Source organism: Procambarus clarkii, chromosome 47 (genome assembly GCF_040958095.1).
Source record: "Procambarus clarkii isolate CNS0578487 chromosome 47, FALCON_Pclarkii_2.0, whole genome shotgun sequence".
In the NCBI taxonomy this organism is placed as follows: domain Eukaryota; kingdom Metazoa; phylum Arthropoda; class Malacostraca; order Decapoda; family Cambaridae; genus Procambarus; species Procambarus clarkii.
The window spans coordinates 25,403,029-25,426,877 of record NC_091196.1 but is presented as its reverse complement, the minus strand read 5'-3'; the positions used below and the strand labels follow the sequence as shown (position 1 = coordinate 25,426,877).

At 34.6% G+C, this 23,849-nt stretch overlaps 1 protein-coding gene across 2 annotated transcripts in view; it reads left to right on the top strand.

Annotated features, from left to right (window-relative positions):
- Nucleotides 1-19,249, top strand: part of LOC123763021 (phospholipid-transporting ATPase VD) — an 82,275-nt gene extending 63,026 nt beyond the window's left edge. Inside the window, exons 7-26 of one of the 2 annotated variants that reach the window (XM_045749954.2) lie at nucleotides 192-393; nucleotides 672-864; nucleotides 1,450-1,598; nucleotides 2,246-2,392; nucleotides 2,706-2,817; nucleotides 2,981-3,135; nucleotides 3,314-3,529; nucleotides 3,682-4,258; nucleotides 5,217-5,333; nucleotides 5,917-6,177; nucleotides 6,760-6,917; nucleotides 7,316-7,560; nucleotides 7,843-8,029; nucleotides 8,492-8,662; nucleotides 9,508-9,631; nucleotides 9,827-9,984; nucleotides 10,360-10,464; nucleotides 10,651-10,838; nucleotides 11,361-11,495; nucleotides 15,030-19,249. In XM_045749954.2, coding sequence (XP_045605910.2) covers nucleotides 192-393; nucleotides 672-864; nucleotides 1,450-1,598; nucleotides 2,246-2,392; nucleotides 2,706-2,817; nucleotides 2,981-3,135; nucleotides 3,314-3,529; nucleotides 3,682-4,258; nucleotides 5,217-5,333; nucleotides 5,917-6,177; nucleotides 6,760-6,917; nucleotides 7,316-7,560; nucleotides 7,843-8,029; nucleotides 8,492-8,662; nucleotides 9,508-9,631; nucleotides 9,827-9,984; nucleotides 10,360-10,464; nucleotides 10,651-10,838; nucleotides 11,361-11,495; nucleotides 15,030-15,132 — 3,703 coding nt within the window. In that variant the 3' untranslated portion in view covers nucleotides 15,133-19,249. Of the gene's footprint in view, nucleotides 1-191; nucleotides 394-671; nucleotides 865-1,449; nucleotides 1,599-2,245; nucleotides 2,393-2,705; nucleotides 2,818-2,980; nucleotides 3,136-3,313; nucleotides 3,530-3,681; nucleotides 4,259-5,216; nucleotides 5,334-5,916; nucleotides 6,178-6,759; nucleotides 6,918-7,315; nucleotides 7,561-7,842; nucleotides 8,030-8,491; nucleotides 8,663-9,507; nucleotides 9,632-9,826; nucleotides 9,985-10,359; nucleotides 10,465-10,650; nucleotides 10,839-11,360; nucleotides 11,496-13,328; nucleotides 13,498-15,029 lie in introns of those variants that run through there. The other variant, XM_069302178.1, reaches the window with a different exon arrangement.
- The last annotated feature ends 4,600 nt before the right edge of the window (nucleotides 19,250-23,849 follow it).

Genomic DNA, 23,849 nt, shown 5'->3' with positions numbered 1-23,849 from the left:
GTTTTATGCTGTACTGTGTGTGATTTTGGTATGGATCAATAAAGGGTAAAAGTTTAGAAATGTACAAATTACTGACTATATAACAGCAGTTTGTTTCGTACCATTTCAATGCCGATTATGTTACAGAATGTTAAGATTGGTTCACAAAGTTTGCAGTATAATTAGTTAATAATAAACGTTTTCCCCCGCAGAGACCAGGGCAGATACGTTAAAAAGAAGTGGAAACATGTTCGCGTTGGAGACATTATTCACCTCTCGTGCAACGAGATCATCCCGGCTGACCTGGTGGTTCTTAATTCATCAGACGAGTATGGTCTATGCTTCATTGAATCTTCCAACTTAGATGGAGAGAGCAATCTTAAGCAAAGACAAAGCGTTAAAGGCCTTGGCATGGTAAGAATAAAATGAAACTATTTTTTTACTTGCTAAAAATTTGGTATAGTGTACTTTTTTGTACTTTGCGTGTTCTTGAATTTAGTGCTGTAAATTTTCTAAAATACAGTATTGTGCTTGATTTTTTGTAAATTTTAAGTGCATATAAGTTGACCATTTAACATTGCCTGTAATATCACTCCAATGATTATCCCCATTCACATTTAACAATTTTCAGTAATACTGTAATATAAAATTTTTAAGTTTGCAGGATATTTACAAATGTGTAAATTTTTCAGGATGACAAGTTTGAGGTTGCCAAATTTGATTATCTGATGGAAATTGGTGCCCCATCCACCAAGATTTACCACTTCTCTGGAACGATTCCACTTCAGACTGGGGAACGTGTACCTCTAACAAAAGACAATCTTTTGCTTAGAGACTGTGCTCTCAGGAACACTGATTACATTGAAGGAATTGTTGTTTATGCTGGTAAGATCTGTAATTATTTGCCTCCAGTATTAATGTTGTGCAATATAATGAGCATGTAAAAGGCTTTGGGATAATCACCTTTGTTGGAGACAATTTGACAGTATGATTTTGATTTCAGTGAAAGTACAGTAATATTTTCTTTGCAAAATACAGTATTTTGAATGTTATTGGGTATTTAAGCTAATACATTATTTCCTGTTGTACAATGCAAGGATGCAAATTGTAAAACTGCCTTCTCATTGTTTATATTGGTGCCAGTCTGTCAGCCTTAGTAATGTGCATTTTCTGCACATTACAGCCCCTCTTGTCTTCATGTCTGTAAATTTCAGTTCACAAATATATTTTACAGTTCAAATCCTTCATTCTGTTCTGTCGTAGTAAATTTGCATTACCCATAACATTATATCCACTGTCACAAAGTATATAAAAGATTATATATTCAAACTATAATTGAGATGCTGTTTTGTACAAAGCCTACAGTTTTACACCCTTAGAGTATACACGGGTGTATCCTGATTCATTAGAGGTCAAAGCTCTGTGATAATATATTATAGTACGAGTATTATAAATAGTGCGGCTTTTTAGGTCGTGAAACCAAGGCCATGCTGAATAATGGAGGTACCAGATACAAGCGCTCCAAATTAGAGAGGAGGATGAACGTGGAGGTCATTTGGTGTGTGGTGATCCTGTTTGTCATGTGCGTTATCTCTGCTACTGGATCTGGTCTCTGGCAGGTATACAGTCTGTATTTTTCTTATCAAATTAAATGAAAAGGAATGGTGAGAGAGTATACGTGTGTTGATACGGTTTTTATACCTTACTAACTCTAGTGGTCTCAAATCCAAATTGCTACTCTTAAGCGATGTAAGTCCGTACAGTGATATATTTCTAATGCCTGTACTCTTTAGTTCTGTTCTCTCTAGATTTTTTTTTCTAGTTTACATTAATTTTCCAAATGTTTTTGGCCATAATTCTGGAAATAAGGTGTTAAATATACTGGCATAGAATGAAAAAACTTAATAGAAATTGCATATGCTCAAATTCCAGAAGACCTGGGTAAAAATTGGTTTTGGAATAGGATTGTTGCCTAATGTGTAACATAGGCAAAGTTGAATCACTGGATTGCTTAAAGCTAAGGTTCAACATATAAAATCTGAAGACTAGTCACAGGTAAATCGCAGGTACCTGTAGTTCGGAGTAATGAAATGGAATCTTTGGCAGTCTGTCAGAATTAGTTATATTGTCTCGGTAACATTGATCATGGATACATACAGTATTACAATACTTGACATTTTAAAGATACAGGTACAGTACCTTTTTTTTTTTTTGTTAAAAATAGAATTGATTATTTTTCAGATTTAACATGTTCTCTTTTTGACAGAATTATCACGAGCTGAATGCCACCTCAGGGTTGGTGCCATTCATTCCTCCGAGTGTGCTGGGGGCAGCACTGAAGACTCGTGAGCTCTCTAACAACCCGGTCTGGGTTGGTTTTATTAGCTTTTGGACTTTTGTAATTATTTATCAGGTATGTTATTGCAGTTATTTTTATTTGAGTGGGTTTAAAGTGTGTGCAATATTTTAACATTCATAAATATTGATATACTGTTCTATACAGCATACTGTTTATATACATTTTTTGGCTTGTACAGAACTGAGTACCTTTTCCTAGTAAATTTTGCATCCTTACCAATTTTTCCCTCAACCTGGGCTAGCCATTTTACAACTGGGTGAAAATCAAAGATGGCTGCAGCCTTTCTTTGTCTACATCTGTTGTTTAGACTATAGTACAGTACTGCATTAATTTGCTAGTACACATGATTATTTTTCTCTTCCAACAGGTTATTATACCAATATCATTGTATGTTACGATTGAAGTGATAAAATTGATGCAAGTTTATCATATACACTGTGACAAGGACTTTAAAGATAAGAAGAGTGGCAAAACTATAGGTATGAAGCCAACTCCAAATGTGTTCTTTAACATGTTATATAAAACAATTTTTCATGGTCACTCCAGAGATATGTACGTATGTAAAAAGTACACACTGCACTATATCCTATACTGTTAAGTTGTCCTTTACGTTTTTCTGTATTGACACGTTCACATTCACAGAATGTCGAGCACTTAACATTCCCGAGGAGTTAGGTCAAGTAGAGTACGTATTTACCGACAAGACAGGAACGCTCACAGAAAACAACATGGTCTTCCAGCGCTGCTCTATCAATGGTACTGATTATGCCCACACAGCTGTTATTAACAAGAATCAGGTTTGTTTTATTTTCACCCCAGTCAACACCTTAACACTTATGGCCTTATTCCTCTGCATGAATTTTTCCCGTTATCCCAGTGAAAATATACAATGAAATGTTTTGACAATGTAGTTACATTTTGTACTTAAACGTTATGAGATAAAAAATTATAAAAGTTGGCTATTCCTTCAACCAGAGCTGTGATCAAAGAGACACCTTCACCTTGAACAATCAGCTGCAGGAGGAACTTGCTTCCATTGAGCTTCCATTGATATATGCTCAGCCTGGTAGACAGAATTCAACTGCTCTCAGCCCTCCAAAGGATTCACCTTCTGAGAGAATCATGGATTTTTTTTTTACTCTTGCAGCATGCAACACTGTCATTGTTGCAAAGTATCCTCATCGAGATGCGGTAAACAAATACTTTTGGATTTTGCGTTTTTTCCTCGATGGAATAATTTAATGTGTAAATAGTGTACCATCTTGAGAATACTGTATTTAAGCAAATGTTTATGCTTTTGCTACGAGTCTTTAATCATACTAGAAAAGTTTTAATTTTTTCAGATGAATGCAAGTGGTATGATTGTGCCAAATGAAAGTGCCAATAGTTCAAGTATCACCGATCCAGAAAATTCCAGCAACACCACCACTACAACTAATATTAGTTCCAGTTCATGGGGACCCAATCGTGTGTTGCGTAGTTTCCTACCGTTCTCTCGTCCACTTTCTCCCATAGCCTCTTCCCCTCGTAACACACCTCCACGTACCCCAGAGGCATTGCCACGATATGCAGCTCCACTCGGCCTTACACCAAGTCATGATCAATCGTGCTCATCTGTAAGCATAATACTGAACCCCATCAACGAATCAAGCACTATGGAGGATGTCCAAGTGTCATATGACCTTAAAGATCAACCCAATTCCTCTCCATTGCGACCATCACTCCTTAACATCCAATCGGCACAAACTTATAATGCTAATTTATCGAGAGATTCACGTTCACCAACACCATCGCCTATGGATATTAAGCCCATCTATGAAGCGGAGAGCCCAGACGAGTTAGCACTAGTGGATGCAGCATACAAATATGGATTTCGCTTGCTAAGAAGATCCTTGCACAATATTTTAATTTCACTGCCAGGTAATTTTCTTTGGTTCTTATCCAGATTTATATTTATAATTATGAATTTAATGTGTACAGATGATCTTTGTAGTTAATTTTAAGGTTAGTGCTTCATACCTAAATACATAGTTGCAATAGAGAGTTCTGATTGTCAGTTTGATCTATAACTTTTGTATTACACTATCCTTCACATAAGTTGCTTCTCTTGTATGGAAGGTTTCTTGCTGAAGTACAGTAGTATACTGTGTAGCTTTTCTTTATCAATAATAGTAGTACTTAATGAATAGAAGTTTGGGTTTTAATATCTGTAACCCTCTTTCACACTATCACAATATTTTACTATGTAAGGGCTGGTGCATCTGCACCTCATGAAAGTGGGTAATAATGGTTTACTAGAGATTCATAGCATAGTTACTCGATATACTGTACGTTATATTTTTACTGTAAACTATAACATATATTTTCATTACATATCTGATATGAATTCATGGTTTCATCATTACTCTAACCAGTTTCTATTCAATATATCTAACCCCCTAGTGTATCGACTCAGTCTAATGTACTTTCAGTTTAAACAAAGAGTGGCTATAATTGAAATTGGGTAATGTTTTTGCACAGTGCTGTTGTACTGAGTAGTGCAACAGCACTGTAAGGGCTGTAAAAGGGAGTAGTAGGATAAACAAATACAGTACTCGCAAGATCGGACAAATGACAAGATTTCTGCTCTTTATTTTCTTCTCAAAGGCTATGGATTCCCAGAGGTGGTACCCCTTTATATAATACATTTTTTCTTCCTAGTTTCATATGAATTGATGGTGTGTGTTATGGATACCATTTCCATTGTTAGCATTGATGTCTGGCATTGTGACTGGGGTAACTCTAGATTGTCTGTAATCAAAATTAATAATTTTTTTTTATCTTGTCACTTGAATCTTACAATATGACCATTTTATTTTTATATACCAAATTCTTGCAGGTTATGGATTGTGTGAATATGATGTCCTTCATGTGTTGCCGTTCGATTCCAATCGAAAGAGGATGTCTATAATTGTTCGCCATCCTGAAACTCAGGAAAAAATTCTGTACTGTAAAGGTGAGTTTTTTACTACAATTAATTTTATTAAAGGTACACTATTTGCTAATCCATATGTTTATATTATATTCAGTATAATAGGGAACTTGAATTGCCTTGTTAATTAAGACATGTATAGCTTTCACAAAAACCTTAAAAGTTTCACATTAAATTCAGAATTAGAAAAGTTTATACCAGCATTTCATTAGTCATTCATACCTATATTTTTCTAAAAGCATGGTACACCTAATATTGATGCTTCATTGAGCTAATTGACATCTGCATCAATGGGTTGGATAGGTTATCTAGGTTCATATGCTTCTGGCTAAGCAAATCCACTTTAAAGTTTGACGCTTGTAAAGTTGTAAGTTACAGTACAATCTGCCTGTTCAAAGAATAGGTGGATTGCATGAGCACAAGACAAGTGTACAAATCTTGGGAAAAGGGTCTGGCATTTCTTTTAAGTGGTTGTTTCCATATTCATTATATAAATGAAAAAGGAAGCTGCTTTTGACTTAAAAAATGAGTTGTTAAATTTATGTACTGTACAGTATGTAGAGCAACTTTAAACATTCATTTAATGAAGATTTTTTTTTTCTTTCAGGTGCCGATTCTGCAATACTAGAGAATTTAAGTAGATCAGTAGATGATAAAACAAAGTTTAGAATATTTCGTACAGAGCAACATTTAAATGGGTACTCCAAAAAGGGCCTGCGTGTTTTGTGCATGGCCAAACGAATTTTAACAGATCCAGAATATGAAGACTGGGCGATGAAGCACAAAGATGCTGAGAACTCTCTCTCGGGTAGAGAACATAAACTAGAAGATTCCTACAATAGGATTGAAAAAAATATGAAATTAATAGGTTAGTCATTTATTACGTAATTACATTTCTGGTATACTGTATATTCTTGGCATTAAAAATGTTGGCTTTACCCTGTTTCCAGTGTTCATAGTAGACATCAGTCCAAAGTTGGAAATAGTGACCCAAGATATAAATATTATGGAAACTATACAGATATACTAGTACAGTATACTATATTACAGAAACTCTATACTGTATACTATAGAATCATAAAGCACCTGTAGCACATGTTTGCATTATTCAGTTATGGAATGCTATTTGTGAGTTGTCATACACCGTACAAGCCAATACATTATTCTTGCATTCCATGTCAATCCTCCATATAGCTTGCCTCATTCTCCACTTCCTCACACTACTTAGTAACACTTGTAACTGTGATTTATTCTTTGCATTAGATTTTAGCTTCTATTTTCATCATTCTTTGCATTTATTTTCAATTAATATTTTCCTTAGCTTTAACACTCGTTTAAACTTTAATATTGTATTATGCTCTGCTCTTCTCATATTCATGCTTGTTGACCCGTTTCCTTTGATGTTAACACATTAAAAGGTTTTAAATTTAAATAAAAAATTTGTTGACAGGTGCTACTGGCATAGAGGACAGATTGCAAGATGGTGTTCCTGAGACAATTCAAGCCTTGAGAAATGCAGGTATTGTGGTGTGGGTGCTCACAGGGGATAAGCAAGAAACTGCCATCAATATTGCATATTCTTGTGCACTCTTTGTGCCAAATATGGAGGTTAGTTATAATAGTATTTTGTTGCAAATCTGCAGTAAGGTGTAGTTCAGAGCACAATGCAGTGTTGCAAGGGAAATAGTGATCATGTTAATTCTGTATAATCAATTTCAAGTTAATACATTGTACCAAAATTATACTGGTCCTGTCTTAATATGTGAATGAATTTTCCCACAAAACTCGATTCTGAATTAAGTACTGCATAACTACGTACACAATCTAGATTTGGCATCTTTGGTTAAGTTTTCTTTAGCCTTGAATTTTTTTTTATATATTTTTTTAAGAGCAACTAATTTTAAAATTATCGTGATTAAATAGTATTGGAGTTGGGGTAAAGCACAGAAGTCATTACAGAAAACATGTTCCTTCATTACCCTTTAAATATATTTTTTTTATTTCAGATCTTGAAGTTAAATGCCCGCACAAAAGACCAAGCCGAACGAACTATACAGTTCTATCTGCAGCAAATAGAACAGCAGGAAGAAGTTTGGCAACATGCTGTGATGCAGGGAGCTGCTGGTGCTACTCAGGGTGCTGCTGTGTCAAATGGCGTAACATCAGTGTCATCCTCTGTCCACAATAATGGCCACAGACAAAATGGGCCACCAAAGCAAAGAGGTCTTGTGGTGGATGGCAGAACGCTTGTGTAAGGAAACTCTCGTGTTTCTCAAAGATTTTACTAAATAAGCAAGATGTATATTGACATAATTTGTTTGCAAACGTGTAATTAGTATACTGTAATATTTGCAAATTGTGGATGCTCCTGGGAAAATTAGTCTTTGCGTGACATTTGGGCCTAGACCATTTGAATTCTTGGCATGTTGAATTTTGTGTAACGCATCACATTCCATATGTGGTAGGGCAGTTAGTCATTGCATCACAAGTTATACGAGGGGAAAAAAATATATTTTTTAATGCGTCTTTACAGATATATTCTTGACCGACGAGCAAATCTGAAGAAAGCCTTCCTCACTCTTGCTGGGAAGTGCGGTGCAGTATTATGTTGCAGAGCTACGCCCCTGCAGAAATCTCTCATTGTTCGCAGTGCCAAAGATAGCCTGAAAGTTCTTACTCTTGCTGTTGGTGATGGTGCAAATGATGTCTCAATGATTCAAGTAAGAGAATAAGTTATACTGAACTTGTTTTTAAATATATATTTGTAAAATGTTTATAGTTTTACAGGTTATATTAAATTATCTCTACTAAAGACAGTTGGAACTAGAGGTATCATTAAAATTGAGATTTTGGTCAGTAGTTACCGTTTTAATTTTAAATTTAAGCAGTCAAAATAAAACATTAGATGTCTTTTTTGGAAGTAGTGAAAGAGTAAAGGACAAAATTGCTACAAAGAAATAGATTTCAGGCTGTTTTGTTATTGTGCAAATTTATCTTGGTCAAACAAGTCATTTCTGGCCAAAAAAAAATCCACGGAAGTTCAGAATACTGTAGTGTGTTATATAAAGATTATATATTGTTGTACTGGTGGTATATTTTAAAAGCAAATTGAATACCTGTACCTAGAATTAGGAATTAAGAAAGCAGTGAATTTGTTGGTTAATATATTTATTTACTGACAGACTGCAGATGTGGGTATTGGTATCTCGGGAGTGGAGGGCAGACAAGCAGTAATGGCATCGGATTATGCTATTGCACGCTTTCGCCACCTAGAAAAATTACTGCTAGTCCATGGTCATTGGTGCTATGATCGTCTATCCCGTATTATTTTATATTTTTTCTACAAGAATGCTGTGAGTAATGGTTAATGTGTCCTTGCTTTCCTTGCACTGTATTAGACTGGGAATGGTTTAATGTATGGAGGTGAAGCATTTAAAGTGCATTTTGTGTGTGGTGGGAGTTGGTGTTTGTAACTTTGTACTCTAAATGATGGTTCACAAGAGGTACACCTGGGGCCAGATTCATGAAGCGGTTACGCAAGTACTTACGAACGTGTACATCTTTTCTTAATCTTTGACGGCTTTGGTTACATTTATTAAACAGTTTACACGTATAAAAACTTCCCAATCAACTGTTAGTTATAAACAGCCTCTTGGTGCTTCGGAGCTCATTAACTGTTTAATACTGTAATTGTAAACAAAGCCGTCAAAGATTGAGAAAAGATGTACAGGTTCGTAAGTACTTACGTAAATGCTTTGTGAATATGGCCCCTGCTCTTGTGAAACCATTTAGATGGCTAAAGGCCGAAATACTCAGATGTATTTGTTTAATTCTTAATACAAACAGTATTACAAAGTTTCCCATCTTAATGGGGGGGGAAGACATTAACCCAGAGAAAGAGCAGTATAGGAAGTGATCAAGATTTTCCTATTCACTATCGTAAATATGACAGATCACAATAAACCAGCTGCAATCACCACTACAGATGATCTGTAGCAACACCTCGCTTTGAAATTAGGCATATTTTATATTGATATATCTTCTAGAGAGATTGATATAAAACTACTGTACTATTAAATAAATAAATAAAAAATTGTTCTCATATTATGACATAAATATTATTGCAATTTAATTAGATTAGTATTTGCAGTGTACTGTAGTTTCCTCGAGTGCTATATAAATTTTTAATCTATTTCAGTCTTTTGTGCTGATATTGATGTGCTACCAGTTATACAATGGCTTCAGTGGCAGCAGCATGATAGATCAGATGTACCTGATGGTGTTTAACCTTCTTTTCACTTCCATACCTCCTGTATTAGTTGGTAGGTTTGTGGTGCATTACGTTTTTTTCTTTATATAAAGATTACAGTTGTCTGTTTTCTCATGCATTTGTCATTTTTAATACTGTACCAATAAATGTAATAAGTATTTAGATCTTGTACAGTACTGTATTGGTAAATAATTATGACGAGCAATGTAGGACATGCGAGATGTAACGCAACAAATGTTTTGCACAGGCATCTATGACAAGGATGCACCAGAAGAAGTACTCCTTGCCCACCCTCGGTTATATGCCCAGGGGCGTGAAGGTCGCCTGTATAAACCTCACTCCTACTGGGTCAACATCTTGGATGCTGTTTACCAGGCCATTATTCTCTTCTTCTTTGCTGCCGTCGTAAGTTTAATCCTCTTTATTTTAGATAAGAGGGAACTGGTGGGAAATTATGCTTGGTTAGTCTTGTGAATTGTGTGAATTGAAGAAAAATGCAGAATATCTGCCTAATCCATTTACTCTAGATTATAGTTTAAAATAAATTTAATCCCTGTTTCCTGATTAATAATTATTAAAGTTTACATTGTATCAAACTTTATTATCTAAAATATAAATGAAATGGTTCTGCATGTTTGAGAAGCCAAAGTTGTCTGTATTATGCCTTCTTATTTATATCTTTCCTTCGTCTTCATCATCCTCCTCCTTGCCTATCTATTGCATATGGGTAAGGAGTGTTTTTGCTATGTATCTGATGTGTATCTGTGTGGCTTCCAACAGCTCCATGAGGATTCCAATGCTGGGATGTTCCAGTTTGGCCTAACAGTTACACATGCTTGTCTTATTGCACAATCATTACATATTGCTATTGAAACCAAATCATGGGTGAGTTTACTTGGATTTTTCTGAAAAAATGTGTTAAACACTGTATATCTGCTCTGTTGCAATCAATTGCATATTGATAATAGAACTACTATAAATCATGGTAAAGTTAATTAGATTTGATCTTTAAATTTTGTTAATTTTTTACTTTATTAAAAATGTTGACATGTTGCATTTTCAACTCGCCAGACTGTGATACATGTATTTGGATTGGTAATGTCGTTCGTACTGTTCTACGTGTTTAGTGCGATATACACCATGAGCTGTGCGGCCTGTCTAAGCGAGCCTAGTCAGTATGGCGAGCTGGCATATGCATTAGGCTCTCCTATCCATTGGCTCACTGTTATACTTACTGCTACACTAGCAGTCTTGCCAAGGTAAAAACAAAAACAAAAATCTTTTGTTTAAGGTAACATTTTAATTAAACATTTAACCAGTGGTGCTCTTGACATAATGTATATTGAGAGGAATTATGCTATAACTTAAAAAATCCACCACAGGTATATATACTTTATGTAATTTCAAAATTTGTGAATAGGGTAAGTACATAATATAGTTTATATATGTTGGGAATGACTGAAACACTAAAAGTACATCTAACACTGGACATAACTAATGGCTCAAATTTTGTGTGTAAAACTGTAGGAAGTTCTATAGGTAATATTAAGTGTCTTAAGTCCTAAATTGCAACACTTTAAAAGAACATTTACTATAGAAAATATAAAAGAGGGGGGTTTAATGAAGTTCAGTTTCTAAGTGCTCCAATATTACACAATTTACTTTCTGAATAAGTTTATACAGTATTGGTATACAAATGCAAACTATTGCCCCATTTCCCACCTTCATGGGATGGGGCCATCAGTAGTATTTAGTTTGTACCAAAGATCATTTCTTTTAAGGTTTGTCGTTCGTGCAGTTAAGTGTACTCTGAATCCTGATGATGTTACACAAGCCCTAATAGATTACCGAGGATCAAACCCTAAAGATTTTATGGTGTCCTGGTCAAGATCAACATCAACTTCCTCTGTATACAGGTACTGTCATCCACTTGAATTGGCTTGACTTGGTCTTCTACTCTTATCCTTTACCTGCTATGCAAATAATAGAATTTTGTTGCTAATTTAGATGTTTAATTTTGGTTATTATTGTATGCAATAACTGAAAGGAAAAAAATAAAGTATATACAGTACTTTACAAAAGCCATATATAATTCTATAAATAGAAAGTGATTAGAAATAGTAATTGTTAGGAACTAAACAATTTTCATTGCGTAGCCAGCACACAAGTGCTGAAGGACATCTCCTGAGTATTTAGTAATTGCATAAATGTTAATGTACATAGTATGCAAGAGAGATCTCTGGAAATTCTTATAAAATTTGCTTCATATTTTTTATAAGATTGTAAGAAATAGGTGAGGTGTGTGTGTAAAATAAAAACATGAAAATTCAGTAGTTCTTTTTAGAATTATATTATAAAAAGTTCATTGGCATGCAGAGGGCTAAAAACATTTTTCAATAGATAATTATTCTTGGCGTCTTGCTAAAATGGGCTTCTTATACTTGGCAGCATCACGAGAAATTGTGCCAATGCACCCTGGTAGTCGATCACATTACAACGGCTTTTTAATAATTTCATGGTTGTAATGTACTCTACACTAATTTTTCATTTCTTGTAAACTTTTCCAGTCCTGTTCGTTTGCTTTGTTTAGGCACATTGTGCCAAGTTTTTCAACCTACACGTACATCTGTGCTCGCGTATTACGGCAACGGTACTAGTAGTTTTAGCTAAATTAGTGCATTGTGTAGTAACAGCCAAACCATGAATATATTCCTACTTGGATATACAACCTTTTTTAAAGTTTTTGATGTACAAAAGCTAGATAATACTGGTAGAAAAAAAGTAATTAATTGGTTCTTGCCTATGACAAGTGAAACTTGTATGTGAATAAGCTTAATGTACAATATGTAGATGATTGACAATTTTTTCTCTACTGTACAACAGAATGTTCATACCAATCACTGCATATCAAGGCAGCATGGTCCATATTTTCTAGTAAAATTTTAGATATATAGGTACCTTGGGCATTTAACTGGTGTGACAAGCTCTTCTCGTGCTTTAATTTATCATTTTTATTTTAGTTGGTTTACAATGCATGAAACTTGCCTCGCCTGCAAAACCTGCCATTGGTTATACCCCACCCCTTTCTACACAGTAATGAACACTTTGCTCAAATGGTGCAGCTTTGCCTCGAAAGTGCTAAAAAGATCCTGGAAACTCATATTTGCCAACCGTTAGGTTATTTGGCTTGAGCTTTTTAGCAAATGTTGTATTGTGGTGCTAAATTGAATGGACTTTATATATTTTAGTAAGATGTAGATGGTACCTGGTTTTCTTAAGAGTAATGTCTTTCAGTATGAATATTTAGCATGGAGAAAATTGCCTTCCTTAAATTGGTTATTTTTCTGAATAAAAGATCTGTAATTTTGATTACTTTATCGTTCCTAAAATATAAAATTATTTTATATTCTCGTTGATTATATGGTTTTAATTTTATTCAAAGACAGGTTATTCTTATTAAAAATTACCTTTTGGAACTAAGAAATCACTGTTAAAGCATCATACATCAATAATAGTTTCCTATTTTTTTATTAGTTATTATATTTTATATCCATCTTTAAGACAAAACTCTTGTAGTTCTTTCTTGCCTAATATTCCTTTTAATTTTGCATATACCGTTTCCTTTAAAATATGTACCATTTATGGTAATAATTGTGTAGTTAATTGAAGTTCGAACATGCATGTATTGCATCTTTAAAGCTTTATTTGTTTTGCAATTCACTCAACTCTTGAATCCTTCCTTGCTACAGGCGCCGAGATCCTGACATCTAATATATTTCTTCAGTCATTTAGAAGACAATGCTAATTCATACTTGCTTAATCCTGCAATGATTTAGAATGAAAGTTCACATTTATTGGTGAAAATATAAATCATTTTGCTCAAGGGATTAAGAAGTTGGATTTTTTTTGTTTTAAGTAGGATAGAATAATCTGTATATAAAACTGTCTAGTCTTGGCATTGTGTGTTCTGCTCATGCAAGTCATCCAACACAAATGAGTACCAGTGGATTAGCATTGTCTTCCCTGGCCCCACTGAATTCTCTCCTGGCACTGAAGGACTTGAAACCAGGTTTGTTGCATGCTTTTCTCATTATATTGCACATCTACAGTGTATACGAATAATCACTTTCTTAAATGTACAGTATACAAATGCTAAAGAATTGTAATTGTTATTTAGTTGCACTTTAGTTGTATCTTGGTTATTTTACATCAATGGTCTTGACAATGAATGCATTTAGTCTTTGGTGGGCTTTTGGACCTGCTGCTGCCATGGACCTTATAAATTTTTAGTTTCATTAGAGTAAAATAAACTGCATAATAATCTCACTGCATATTGATTATATACTGTATTATAATTGTAAATTTTTTGTTTTGGTAAATTTTGTATTTAATGCATACAAAAAAAGGTCATAATCTTAAGTAAGCCTTAAACTGTTGGGAATTTGATGCACGGCTACTCCTGATATGATTTAAATCTTATCAAGATAAAATTTCATAGCCGGTAACAAAAAAAATCGGTTATTGTATTTTATAGTACAAATCCCATTATTGGCCTTGAAGAATTTAAGATATTATTGGCAATAACTTAAATTTGAGACTGTCATTCATATTTCTACATTTCCTTTTTGCCTTGCCTTGTCATTTTGCCTTGAATATTCATGATTATGGTGACTAAAAAAGTTGGGTAAAAAGCTCAACACGGCCACAAAAGTTAATAAAACACACAACACTCGATGAATGCTATAGTATTTTGTTAATGAATGTAGACAATATTTATATGAAGACCAAGATTCTACTGTAGTGCAGGTTTTTTCTATATTTCTAATATTACTTTAATCCTTTGCTACAGCTTGCTTTAAAGTTGTTTAATATATATTTATGCTATATATAATGGCCATCTCTTAATCTAATTTAACTTGGAAATACTTTTAAATTTTAAATTACTAAATTTTTTTATCAATCCAAATTTAAGGTATCGGCAGTAAATTATTTTCCACTGTATGTAAAGCATAATCTTAAAATATGATAAAGCAAAAATTAGAATTTGGGTAGAATCTCTTCGAAGGTAAAATGCCTTGATACCTTGTAGGGAAATGAGCATTCACAAAACTATTCTTAACTAGAGGTTTTTGATTATTCAGTAATTTAATACATTTAAATCTATTGCTTGTTTCAATGAAGTCTACTAAAGGAGCTACATTTTAGACTGTACATATCAGTTGTGAAGAGTAAAATGACTGGAACAATAAACAATAAGTCCACTCCTTAGGAATAAGTGTTGTTTTTGGTTTGGCCTAGAGCACTATAAAGTCTTGTCTCAATCTATAATGGGCTAAAAGGCTTGGTTTTCCATTTTCAATGTGTGGGTTTAGTGTTAATTACCATTGCTATTGTCATACAGTACAAAACATTATCATTAGAACATCTAATAATTCTTTGGGTTTTATCAGACCGAACTGCGTTGAGGAAACTGGTGAAGAAGCATCGGAGCCTTTTAGCTCTCTCGTTACCACCACTACAGTCATCACCACTACTGATGAAGCAGAAGTTTAATCTAGAGAATTTTACAAAGTGCAGCAGAATGTTATGAAAGTTTTTTTTTAATCGGTAGATAGTGCAGGAAGTTTACATGCTTGAAACAATGGCAGAAATGTCTGTTCAACAGAAGTGTTAGTTTTACAAACTTTCATGACTGGATTATGACGTGGTTAATTACTTACTGGTGGTTGACCTAATATCAGATATGCAAAGACCCACACCCTGTGCTGTGAGTGTTACTGATGAAAAGCAATGCAGTATATGAAAGTCTGTTGGTAATATGTTCAAACTTCTGAAAAAAGTGATAGACAGAGGCCCTTGTGAGGTCAATCATACTATCGATAGTTTCATGTTTTGTCAAATACCTCAGGAGTATTGGGTCGTTTTGCAATATGTAAAGTATTCCTGACAATTAGTGATATAGTACATATTTGAATATGACATATTGCTCATAACTTATTTCATTCGTACACGTTCCTCATTAATTTTGTGCTTTGGGTGTATAGGAAGCATCCTATTTGCCATGGTTCTCAAATGGTATTTTATTCTGGAAGTAGGCACACGAAATTGCAACTTAATTAGATGAAGGGTATTTTAATTAATCTTTGAATTATTTGCTAACAATTTTAGACAATTTTAATTTTCATGTGATATTAATCAGCAGATATTATTTTTTATGTTGAAATGTATTGCACATCAGATATTGTAAATAAGGCGCCACACTTTGTAATATAATTTTCCCCTCACACTTACAATTTTAGCTTTATAATTAAACATTCTTTTTAATTAATTAAAATTTTAGCTGTATTATGCAGTATATATTTTTAAACAGTATCAAAGGTATCGAATATTAAAATTTATATACAGTTGTTAGTCATTTGTTTAGGTAAGAACTTGTACATTCCATTAGTTTAATGTTCATGGAACCTAACATCTCCATGCTAGAGACAAAAAACACATTACAAAGTAGGATTTACCTACTGCTCTAGAGAATTTTGAATGTGTGCCTTTGTATTTTTTGTCAGTGCTTCCATACTTGTGCATGGGAGGTGGTTTTAGCTGGACTTTAATTTAGAAATATCCAGAGTTTACTTATTGTGAAAGCTGACATTTGCAGTCAGATTAGTGATACACTTCATGGCTGTGTTATAGAGTTAATGAATAATTGAAAGTGAAGCTATCTATGACAGGGTTTCTCTTCTTACATAGCACAAACAAAACCATTATGTACCCAGATACAGTATTCAGTTAGATTATTTACTTGATGCAAGATATCCTTTCACCAAATATATATTTGGCCCATCATAGAGAAGCTTAAAAATCGGAATTCTTAAATAATTATTGAATGACGTCTGGGAAAAACCAATCATAAATTTTATTCGGCTGAATTTTGACATGGGAAGGGGTTTATGTATGAAGTGATACCTTGCCTCATTAATGCAGTGTTGCCCACCCTGTATGTAAATATGCCCCTTTTATTTAATCATTAGTATTTTCTGGCTCCTGATGCCACAAAAGTTCTTCTACACTATATATTAATCAATCAAGCTTCCATAAATTTTAAATCGGTTTTGCTAGAATTGATAAATTACTACTAGAACCATTGTACAGTGTTTATTCGTAACAGATGGAGTAATGTTGAGAGGTAGGGTAGCAGAGGAAGCCCTGGTTTCGTGATACTGAGCTGCTATATCCTGTATTTACAGGAAGCTGGTGCTTGCCAAATCTTCCCAAAGCATTTTGGTTACATTATCTCCATTCCTTGTATTAAAGACTGCATTTTATTATTTCATTTAGGATATTTAATTTTTTTTAAATAAGAATCATTTTGGTTACAGATGGTGTAAAATGACAAATATTTAAGAGTATGGAAGGTGCAGAAAAGACGTGTAGACTTGAAATACAGTACTGTATTAATATTAATAAAAACTGATAATTTTATTTAATATTTTGATATCAGTGGTGTGATTTAAATCTCAAGATTTATGAGTAAAGGATGACCATACTTTCCTAGTTGCTGTCATGCATATGCAAGCCTAAGAAAACTTGACACTATATATATATATATCCATGTTTAAGAGGGAAAGATGCTTGGATATTTTAATGCCAATACTGATTTGTTATCTGAACAGAAACCATTGATGAACTATCAGCTGCATTAGTGAACAATGTAAGCATAAAATGAAAGGTGCCAAACTTTGATCTCGGGCAAATTTTAACATTTCTTTTAAAACCAATGATAATATCTGGTAATTTAGTGATGGATGATTACTTGTAGATGTTACACCACAAATATGCTACACACACTTTTTAACTTTAAACAGATTTATAAATATTTTGTATTGCATTCTTGATGCAGCTTTTGCTATTTGAACACTTCCAAAACATTGATGTTTAATTTCATATTTTCCAACACAGTACATGGAGTCGTTTTAATCAAGGGGTTTGGACTTTATTTACCGACTTGCCCATTCACAAATTTTCTGATTGTATTATTTCAGTAGTGATGATTTAAAATGGGATAAAATATATGTACAGTTGATATTATTAATGTTGGTTTGTTTAGATCATTGATGGGATGTATTATTTTATGCTCTGGAAATTAAAACTGTATGCTCAAGTTAATGGGACCAAAATGTTTGAGGACCCACCATAGATGGCAAGTGCCAAAGGAAGGAAAAAATACATAAATATTCGTTTGTTCAAAGTGTGCAAGTGCATCAGAAGGTTCCTTTATCATGGTCATTTATGATCTGAAGGTAATAGAAATCTTTGTCACAGAGGTCAAATAATTGTCTGGTTTTCAAATTATCTGCTGAAATTTATGGAAATAGTTAATCATTTACTCTCCAGATTAATTTTTTCATGGTGTCATGATAGTTGATGCTGTTAAGATACTTAATTGACCTGTAATAACTACTCAAAAAGACACAAGTGATGGAAGACGATCTGCACAAGACGTCAAGGAAATGCATTATCTGCCCCCTCTCTTCTGTGGCTATGGGCCTGCACAACACTAGCAAAGGTGGTATGTACCTACATACACTTGTACACTAGAAACACTTGCCTAAATTTTTCAGTATTGGTTAGCTTTCATAATTGTTGAATATTGTCTGTATAAATTAATCTCTAGTTTATAGTGTGGGCATTATCTGAAAGTAATTTTTTTCAAATTTGTTTTATTTTGCCCACATTTTCTTTTGGGCGAGGGGCCAAAATGTTTATCAATTGTCTTGTGTAATTGCCATATATGGGCATTATTGCCTCTACTGTGCTTGTGCCAAAAGTATAGATGTTCTTGCTAATTTAAATCAGTTTGTTCCAGAATTATTGGTGTATTAACATTTCTTAAGTCAGATGATATGCTAAGCTTACTACAGTAATTATATATTTGAAAACGGCTTATTTAATGTGTAATGCAATAATTTGTCAGTCAAAACATAATGATTTTATTGCACTTAAAATTGGTTACTTTAATTGTTGAAAATATTATGGCATAAGGCAGTTTATCATGCTCATGCCAGCAATGGTTGTGTAATAAGTGGTCTGGGTCCAGTGCTCATGTTCACCATATAAAATTGAACCAGCATAAGCATAGATTTTCTTATTTGAATGGTTATGAATTAGTCCTGTATATACTGCATTTATCAGGAATGCATAGTGGTCTCCATACTTGTATCAGAAACACAATAATATATATGAATGAAACCACCTTAATGGACACGCCATTTTACAAAAGTGTCCCAATTTATTTAAATTTTTCCAATTGTCAACATAGATGATTTTATGGATTGGAAAGTACTGTGCAGTTATCAGTCCAGTCATTCACTGGGTTTATATTATTCCTGGGGTTTGGCTTTTAATGGGGTGGGGGGGGTAATTACAAAAATTGGACAGTCATATACTTTTCTTTCTGTACTGTATTCTAGTCAGTTAAGGTTGATTTTGTTAGCTTTGATATTCTGGATTTCTTGAGCCAGATTTTAGTGTAAGCATTCCAATAACTTTTATATTTTTGTGGGTGGCTAGTAAGTGAATACTTAAGAATATTGTTTGATTTTTGTTTTATAAATCTCCGACTGCCTTTAATATATTGTAAATGATAGTATATTAAATATTATTTGTAAAAATGTTAGATTTTTTATTTGCAATTGAGGTAGTTTGATGGTGTATAGTGAACTTGAAATATTCTTTATAAAACTTGCTGCATTTTGATAAACTTAAAATTATTGCCATTAGTAGAATGTAACACAAATGCAGGATTTATAAGGTGCCTTTAATCATACAAAAGAGGGCAATTGCAATTTGAGAAAATGGTTCACTATATCTTCATCCAACAAGATATTTTTCCATGAAAGTTTGTGTGGAAACCACTGCACAATACGTGTATTGAAGTTTTGTTGAAAATAAAGTATATTTATAGGACATAATAAATATTTTAATGTATAAATGACTTACTTTATCCAAGTTGAATGTGCTTAAATATAAACTGGACTATATGGCAACATAGTGCTATGTTTTTTTAGGCTTGTCACCTTTTGATAACTGCTTGCTTGCCTAGTTCTATCATGGAGGCTACCGTGTTGCAGTTGTGGAGCTAGTGCTGTTTAACTGGAAAGATCTGTTGTAAAGTTCTTCACAGGCTTACTGGGAAAAAAGCAGGACTGAAGATAGTTTGGACTTGCCAGTCTACCATGTACAGAGACCTGGGAGACACATAGTACTTTGCTGAAGAGATTGGGTAAAACCAGAGGTTCAGCGAGGCCCAAATGAATCGATCAGTTAGTCTGGCTAGCGAGGGCATAGCTGGACTTTGGTCAAACGGGCATTGGAGAGTTGGTATTCCTATAGTGAAGGGTTTACCATTCACTCTCGACTGCTTACTTGTGTGATCTCCATTACTCCTAGGTTTGACTGGGTGCTTATACTGCTTCATTTCCTCGTTTGCCTCTGGTGAGTGGGGGCACAGCGAAGCAAAGTGTGATGCTGTCCCCTTTAATGATTACTCATTCCTAAATTTCATATGATTTGTAAGGTGAGCCACCAGAAATCAATTTGGCATCTCTGGACCAAATATTTCAAGCTTACACTGACAAGCCTGTGGCTGTTGCTGCTCTCCAGATGTGTATTCACCTATTTCAGTTTGTTGGCTCAATTTTTGTCAGTTTGGTAAGGGTGGTGAGGACCACTCTTGAACTGGTAGACTGCCTTGTTACCTTGACTTGTTCTGATGTTCCAGTTAAGGTTACCCTCAATGACATCTCCAGAATTTCTGTATTCTCAGTGTTAGTCTACCAGGCTTGGTGCCTTCTCATTTACTTATCACTCTAAGTACAATTAACAGGATAACCAGTAGCATATGACTTGTTGAATACCAATAAAATAACCAGTTGGCGAGTATTTGTGTGGCCTTTTTTCAGCTCTGGCGAGCTTTTGTATTGGCTATACACGCTTAACCCACAGGCACTTAATGGAATACATCCCTGCCTCTTATTGTCTGAGCTACATTGTCATGCATCTCCTTTTTAAAAAAAAGGTCCTGATTTTTAAGGACGTTTGTGCATCTGCTTCCCAACTATCTCTAGTGGTTATTTGTCCCTCGACAGCATCCTTGGTGAATATGATGCCTTTCATATCACTTGCCTTGTGTACTTTTGTTCTTGTATTGGCTTTCTTAATAATAATTAGTGCCCTTTGAATATCCAGCAGTATAAGATTTGAGCAATTTGAAGGGAAACCAGAGTTTGATATCCCGTGACACTGATGGTGCTACAGTCTCCCGGGTTTGGTGGTGGCTTTTGATACTTGTGTGGCCTTGGGTACATGAACAAACAACTTTCTGAAAAATTTACACTATAACACTATTGGTGTGTATATATTATACAGTATAACAAAGTACAATATATGTAACTAGTTCATCAATGCTTATGTAAGCTATTCCTTATTGCTATACAAATAAAGTATTAATGGGGTTAATTTCTAAAGTGTGTGCCATTTATATACTGTACATGGACAAAGTTGAAGTTGTGATCTTGATATGAGAGGGGACTAGGAGGGCGGGAATTATCAGGGGAAAGCACCAAGCCATTAAGACTATATAGCTCTGGAAAGGGGTCAGGATGGGGTAAAAGGAATGGTGCCCAACCACTTAAATGGTTGGAGATTGAACACCGACCTGCATGAAGTGAGACCGTTGCTTTACCGTCCACCCCAAGTGGTTGGTCGCCCTTCCTTTCTCCTATCTCAGGAGATTTAAGACAGTAGAGTTTTGCTGGGTTCCCAGTCATATTGGCGTCTTTAAATGAGCGTGCGGACGATGCTGCTAAGGAAGCTATCCGCACTTGTCCCATCTCCTGTAAAGGTATTCCTTATCAAGACTTTTATCCTGTTATTCATTCCTCCATCTCCTTGGTGATATTTAGCACCCTCTGATTATTCCGCACATTTGATGGTGCTACATAGCCTTCCCAGTTTGGTGCCTTCTTTTGATAATTAATTACTTATTCCTCCATCCTTGCCCGTTGGCATGATTGTTGGTCTTCTGTTACTGGTAACAAACTGCGTACAGTACTCTTAAGAGTAATGTGTCCCAGTGACCTTCCTTCCTACCACCATAACTGGCGGTGGGAAACGGCTCTGGCAAGTTAACCCCGCATGGCCAATATGCTAACTCGTGGACACTTAATGGAACACTGCTCTGCTCCTTATTGTCCAAACTGCATTGTCCCTCTTTCAGTCATGCACATTCCTGTTGAATGTCCTGACTTCCAGGACGAGCATGTCTTGCTTTCTGACCGTCCCTCGTGGTCACCTGTCCTTAGATAGAATTCTTGGTGAATCGAATACTTTTGATGTCGTTTGCCTTATGCATTTCTGTTCTCATATTGGCATCCTTAGTGATATTTAGTGCCCTATGATTATTCTGCACATTTGATGGTGCTACATAGCCTTCCCGGCTTGGTGCCTTCTTTTGATAATTAATTACTAGCCATCCCCTGTCCAATCCCAAATTCCTTATCCTAACCCCTTCCCAGTGCTATATAGTTGTAATGGTTTGGCATTTCTCCTGACAATTCCCTCCCTCCCTAGTCCTTAATTGCATTTAGATCACAACTTCAACTTTGTTACGATTAGTAAGGGTCTCAAGCCAAAAAAATCATACATAAAAGTACTGAATGAAGCAAATAGGATATTTATTTCTAGAAGTATTAACAATGAGATGTTGATTAATAGATATAATTTATAATTCAGAGTTTGGGGGACAGGCAGCCAGATTATACATACTGTACAGTACATGTTAGGGTTATATCGAGGTCCTCCCCAGGGGTCAAATTACTGACCCTCTTCAGGAGGCTACCTCACAACAAGCTGGGTAACTATGGATACCTATTCACTGCTTGGTAAACAGGGACATTAGGTGATAGGAAATGTGCCCAACCATTTCTGTCCTGCCCGGGATTCGAACCTGGAATTCTAGATTGTCGAGAACGAACCTGACTGCTACTGGGACTCTATATACAGTACACAGGTGTACCCAATTTGTGTAGATACAGAGTACTGGACATGGCCCAGGAACAAAGTATTTTTGCATATTGATCAATAAGGTTTTGCAATGGCTTAACCCTCATGCAGAGGTTTGTCTTTACCACAAACCAAATATCTAATATTTTCATCTACATTTTGTCCTGAAAATTTAGAACTGTATAATGTCCTGTATGAACTGTATGTAGAACTGTAATACTTAGAACTGTATAATCTAAATGTACATGTAAATTTAGATTATACAGTTCAGTTGAGTGTTATAAAATGGACATACTCACTTAAATGCATAAAGAGAAGGATGACAAAGTTAATCAAACTACAGTAATTAGAAACCTTCCTTATGAACAGATTACAAATAAATTTATTCTCTACAAGGATGAAGACAAATAAAGGGGTGACATGATTGTTTTACCCTTTACACATTTATATACTTCAAACGGGATATAAATGTTTAAAATATATCAACACAATAACTTAAAATAATAGATGTAAATTGGAGAAGTTTAGATTAAAGAAAGAATTGAATGAATTTGGAGTTTGGAGACGGGTTGTTAATTTATGGAACAAATTAAAGAGTAATTTATAGGATCACTGCATTGTTTAAAAAATAGGTTAAATGTACCCGTAGATTGAAAATATGAAAATGTCGCCCCATCATCAAAATGATAGAAAAGAGCTTGGCAAAAAACTACCGACCAATTACTGTATTACAATTACCTTGCATATCTGGAAGCTTGTGTAGAGAATCCTTGGAGAGAATAATTTACCATCTCACAATGCAATCTAATAAAATCGACACACTGTGGTTTTATTCAATAAATCCTGTCCTACTAACCTGCATACGATTTTGGTACTAGTAGTCAGCTATTCAGACGAAGCCTTTCCAGTAGATATAACATACGTGGCCTTCTCTGAAGCTTCTGATAAGGTGCCACATGAAAGACTGACACAAATTACAAACATGGAATAAATGGTAAAATACTAAGAATGGGTAAAACAATGGCTAAAACAAAGAGCAAAGGGTTATGTTAAATGGATATGGATCTGGCTGGAAAAAATGGTGGTTAGCGGAGTACTGCAAGGTTCCGAAGTTGAGAATACAGTACAGTACAGTATTACTAACCACATAGTAAAATTTGCAGCCGACAAAAAGATCTATGGTAAGGTAGGAAGCGAAATTGATGTCAAGG